At 37.6% G+C, this 5,000-nt stretch overlaps 1 protein-coding gene across 5 annotated transcripts in view; it reads right to left on the reverse strand.

The window, feature by feature from the left end:
• Positions 1 to 5,000, reverse strand: part of polr1e (RNA polymerase I subunit E) — a 73,078-nt gene that overhangs the window by 24,649 nt on the left and 43,429 nt on the right. For 4 of the 5 annotated variants that reach the window (XR_015851165.1, XR_015851164.1, XM_088342732.1 and 1 more), the window contains exons 11-12: positions 3,466 to 3,597; positions 880 to 1,028 (exon numbers count right to left, since the gene is read on the reverse strand). Coding sequence is in view for 3 of the 5 variants with exons in the window: in XM_088342732.1 (XP_088198858.1) it covers positions 880 to 1,028; positions 3,466 to 3,597 (281 nt within the window). In the remaining 2 variants the exon portion in view is untranslated. Of the gene's footprint in view, positions 1 to 805; positions 1,029 to 3,465; positions 3,598 to 5,000 lie in introns of those variants that run through there. The other variant, XM_088342734.1, reaches the window with a different exon arrangement.

Raw genomic sequence — 5,000 nt, forward strand, 5'->3', positions numbered from 1 at the left:
TGCAGATGAGTGTGGCATGGGCATCATAGCTGGAAAACAGGTGAGACAATAGCTTGAAACCTTACCTGGTACATTGTCAAATTTGATTGCAATCTGAAAAAGTAAACATTCAGAGGCTAACGGCCATATTGGAAATAATTTTACGAGTCTATTTGTAAACGTGAATTATTTGGCAAAACAAGAGGATTGCAGCAAGGAACATGCAACGATGCAGAAATGCTTTTAGGCAGGGTGGTTTTTAACAGTCGCCATTATAGTTTGTTTTGGAGTAAATATTTTACCAGGTGGATTCACTGGATTGTCTTGAATGTATCGATTTCATATTTACAAACAATCTCATGAGCTGACAACCAGAGGACCTAATTTGGCGATCTAGCTTTATAGTATTCGGGTATCTTGTTTCAGGCTAATCGTGATGTTTCTGTGATGAGTTTATTTTGACATGGTCATTGTAAATGATCATATTTTGAATTCCAAGAGTTTAAGCCTTCCAAAGATTTGTGGCGTGATGCATCGCAGTCACTGGTGACATCCTGAAATCACGTATTTGTCTATCAGTCTGCCGGCCCGCTGGCAAAACGTTAAGGGGTTAAACATTTCATCTTGTGAGTCTGCAACCAAATACTGCACTTCAAATTGCCACAGACGCAATAGATGACGATTATCTTTAGTGAGTAGATGTTTAATGTGCAATATACATATGATAATCAACTAATGTGCCTACGCGTTTTGAAGCATCTACGCTTTGTGTGTGCTTCTCCAAATGCATTTACTTTGTTTTTGTATCTGACAAAGTAACAACAAGCGATTTATGAGTAGATTTATTTGTTCACTAATAAACAATTTCTCATCTCGTTGATCTCTAATTCATCCGCTTACGTTTTCTTCTCTCCACAAAGCCTTCATATTTCACTAGAGGAAGGATGAGGGAAGCCTGTTTGTGTTCATCTTGCAGCCCGGTCACGGCCATCTTTCCACGGGGCACCTTTGCCAGGGTTAGCCCCATGGTCTTTGCAAGTTCAATGATCCTGGCGAGCCACATAGAAGTCTGTTAACTTAATATGCTGTATTGTGTGCACAAGATTATAAGGTGCAACTCCCAAAAAAATTGTATTTTGTCATATCTTTCACATAAAAGGCACACTGGACTATAAGGCGCCTTCAATTAGATCAGAGGTGGGCAACTATTTAGAGTCGGGGGCTGCGTTGGGTTCCAAAACTTAACCAAGGAGTTGATTTTGGAAACTGATCCAATTATTTCATTTATCAATACATATGCAGACATATACATGTTATATTTCTTTTGAAAGAGGATTAGTCTAACAAAATTGGTTTTAAACCTTCATAAAGCAAAACAATATGAGGTTCCCGTTTTAAGCACTTAATTTGATATTTAGTTTTGTAGTATTACTTTAGTTTTATAATTGTAGCTTTTCCATCGTAGAATTTATGTTCATAGTATTTCTTGTAGAATTGTTGAGGTATTTCTGCAGAATTTTCGTAGAACATTTTTTGTGTATGACTAGTGTTTTTGTAGCGTTACAGTAGTTTTATTTTTGGAGAATCACTGTCGTTGCATTTGTGCAGGATGTCTGTCGTAATACTTGAGTAGTGGTATTTTTTGTAATATTACTCTAGTAGTGTTTTTGCATAATACTATTACTGTAGAATACTTTTTGTAGTACTTTTGTAGAAGTATTTTTGAAATGTTTCCAGAGTAGTATTTAATTGTATTTTTGTAGTGTTTCCATAATATTTTTTTATCGCATTTCGTATTTTTCTACGGTAATATTACTGTAGTTGTATTTTTGTTGTATTTACATGGTTTTTTGTATAGTTCTTAATCACTAGGTCTCAAAGGGCTGCACAGACCACCATTACACCATCCCCTGATCTAAAACCATATATTTCTGTGGTAGTATTTTTGTATTATAGTGGGGGGAGGTTTCCTTTCAGAACAGAGAAAACAATATATGAAGTCCCTGTTTTTATGCACTACATTTAATATTTTGTTTTGATGTAATTCCGTAGGGTTTTTGTTGCATTTCTGTAGTAGTATTTTGTTGAAGACACATAAAGGGACAATGGGGACAAAGTTGGCACCAGGGAATTTTTATTTTTTATTTTTATTAGCAGTACTATTTACCATTGTGATGATATTTTGACCAGTTTGGTTTGAAGATCCAGATTAAAAAGCCTGCCGGGCCTCATGTGCCCGTGTGCTGTAATTAGCCATCCCCTGAATTAGATCTACACTAATTTACCATGTGCATTTTATACACTCGTGGTGTATATGTAATGACTGATCAGTCGACGGGTTTCGGCAGTGAAAGCGCCGAAACCTACGCACTATTCAATTAGTGAAAAGGATAACGACACAAACAAAAAAACCCAACAAACTATTACTCACAGTGCCAGAAACAAATGTTAGAGAATGGAGAAAACAGAAGGATTGACAAGGGAAAGAGCTCCTTTGTGTATCTGATAACGAATCGGACTTGGCGTCCATTTATATTTTTCAGGAGGACTTTGTTTTCTCTATCTATCTGGATTATTTTTCCAGGTAGCATTTACAAGTGACATTCTTAGGTTGACAGTGGTTCTTATACAATGTTGTTACTAAAAACTGCAAAGTTGCGAATTAATAAGTTCATTAAAAAAAATTAAATGTAACTTTTGAAGTTTGTAACAGTCACCATTTTCTAGATTTCACACAGAAAATGCTTATTTAGTCATTTGTTCTAAACTTGCTTGAACTTTGGAATTTTCTTAGTATTTGGTACTTCTGAATACAGTACTGTATTCCCAAGATTTTCACAGTTAATCTGTACCATGACCACCACCTGAATTAAGTGACTTTCTGCAAATTACTTCGTGTCGTTACAGTGTCACTTTAAAAGCGCCTTTACATGCAAACCAATTAGAAAACAACTACCATAATGGTCCCTACAAGGTTAATTGTTAGCACCCAGGAAACAAGACAGTTTTGCAATTGCTTTGCATGTAAAGGCGCTTTTAAAGTGACACCGTAATTACATGAAGTATGTGTTCATCCATATTAATAGAAATAAAATCGGCATTGCATCAAAAAAATAAAACTCGAAATGGCGAGGGAATACTGCATGACGATTAAATGCCAAATAAACGAAAATGGAAATATATAAGTAAATTACATAGGTAAAAAATAACAACAAAAATTATATCTATAGAGTAGAATGATCAATCCATAAATTTATAAATGCTCGGTGCCACCTCCATGTTATGACACCAACAGTGTGTACCGCATTAAATCAAGAGTACACTTAACACTCTTGTTTTCATTTCTTCAACCCCATTTATTATCTTTCCACTTTAAATTATTCTGTGGTTTTATTTTTACTATAATACCATTTTTGAGTTATATTTTTGCATCTATTTCCATTTTCTGAGTTTTATTTTTATTTTTGACGATTTTGGTCCTCCTACCTGCCCTCGTTAAAAGCCAGGTCCCGGTGCAATAAGGTGAGGTCGATTGTCATGTCGCCCATATGGAGCAGGAGAACCACACAGTATGCTGCTAATTTGGCACGCATTGAAGCAGATACCATGTTGTTGAGTCTGAAAGGTGACAAAAGATGATAAAGTGTCAGTTTTTAATATTTCACCACTGGAGGTCATTGTAGCTTAGAATAGAACTGAAGCATGTGCACACTACAGAAGCCCAAAAGATGTAATTTTGCAAAATTCATAAACCTGATTCCTTATTTTCTTGCTTTAGCAAAGGTAAGTTCATGATAGCTGTTGATCCCTAAAGACTTGGATACACCTGGAAAAGGCTGAAAAGAGTAAATAGCTGGAGTTGGTCAGAGCTGATGTATGAGGCTTAATTTAACGACTAGCGGGAGAAGGTACTAAAGTGACCAGTAAAAGATTGCAAAGCAGAGTTTGTCAAGAGGAGAGCAAAGGCTATCGCCATGGATCCCAGCTACCTCAGGAAAGCACTACAGGAACATCCGCGCCACCACTAACAGGCTGAGAAAGTTTCCCAGAGCTGTAAAGTCCATCGGCCACACAGCATCCCCAACCTAACCTAACCCACCCCAACCCCCAACTGGCATACGGCGTCACCTTGTGGTATGCTGGTAGCACAGTAGTAGACAGGAAAACATACAGAGAATAATCAACAAAGGCCAAAAGGCCATTACCCGCTTTCTGCCCAGATTACAAAACATTCCCGGCTTGGGATACCGTGGCAGAGCCATTAACATTATAAAAGAAAATTCCCACCCTGGCCACCACGTCTTTGTCCTAGAGGCCTCTGTTAGGGGCTAAAGGTCTCAAAACTAGAACGAAGAGGCTAGGAAAGCTTCTTCCCCAGGGCCATCACAACCCTAAATGAATGCACAAAACTGTGAAAACATATCTTGTGACAATTTTGGGTTTATTTCTCTTTTGTTGTTTTCAAATGAAACTGAAAAAGTATACACTATTGCACAAAACTGTGAAAAAAACTGATTATACACACACACACACACAAACACACACTAGCTGCACTGCTTATTCTCAATAGGGTCGCAGTGTGCTGGAGCTCATACCAATCATCTTGGGGCAGTGGGCAGGGGACACCCTGAACTGGTTGCTAGCCAGGGCACGCAGAGACGGAAAACTTACTCGCTCAATTAACCTGACATGCATGTTTTTAGGAATGTGGGAGGAAACCAAAGTGCCCGGAGGAAACCCACGCAGGCACGGGGAGAACATGAAAACTCCACACAGAAAGGCTGCAGTAGCTAGACTTGAACCCGTGAAGCTGCGCGCAAACCACCGAGCTGTCATGCCGCCCTACACACATACATATATATATATATATATATATATACTGGACTGTCTCAGAAAATTAGAATATTGTGATAAAGTTCTTTATTTTCTGTAATGCAATTAAAAAAACAAAAATGTCATACATTCTGGATTCATTACACATCAACTGAACTATTTCAAGACTTTTATTATTTGAATATTGC

Source organism: Urocampus carinirostris, chromosome 8, assembly GCF_059441175.1.
Source record: "Urocampus carinirostris isolate Australia breed hairy pipefish chromosome 8, RoL_Ucar_1.0, whole genome shotgun sequence".
In the NCBI taxonomy this organism is placed as follows: Eukaryota; Metazoa; Chordata; class Actinopteri; order Syngnathiformes; family Syngnathidae; genus Urocampus; species Urocampus carinirostris.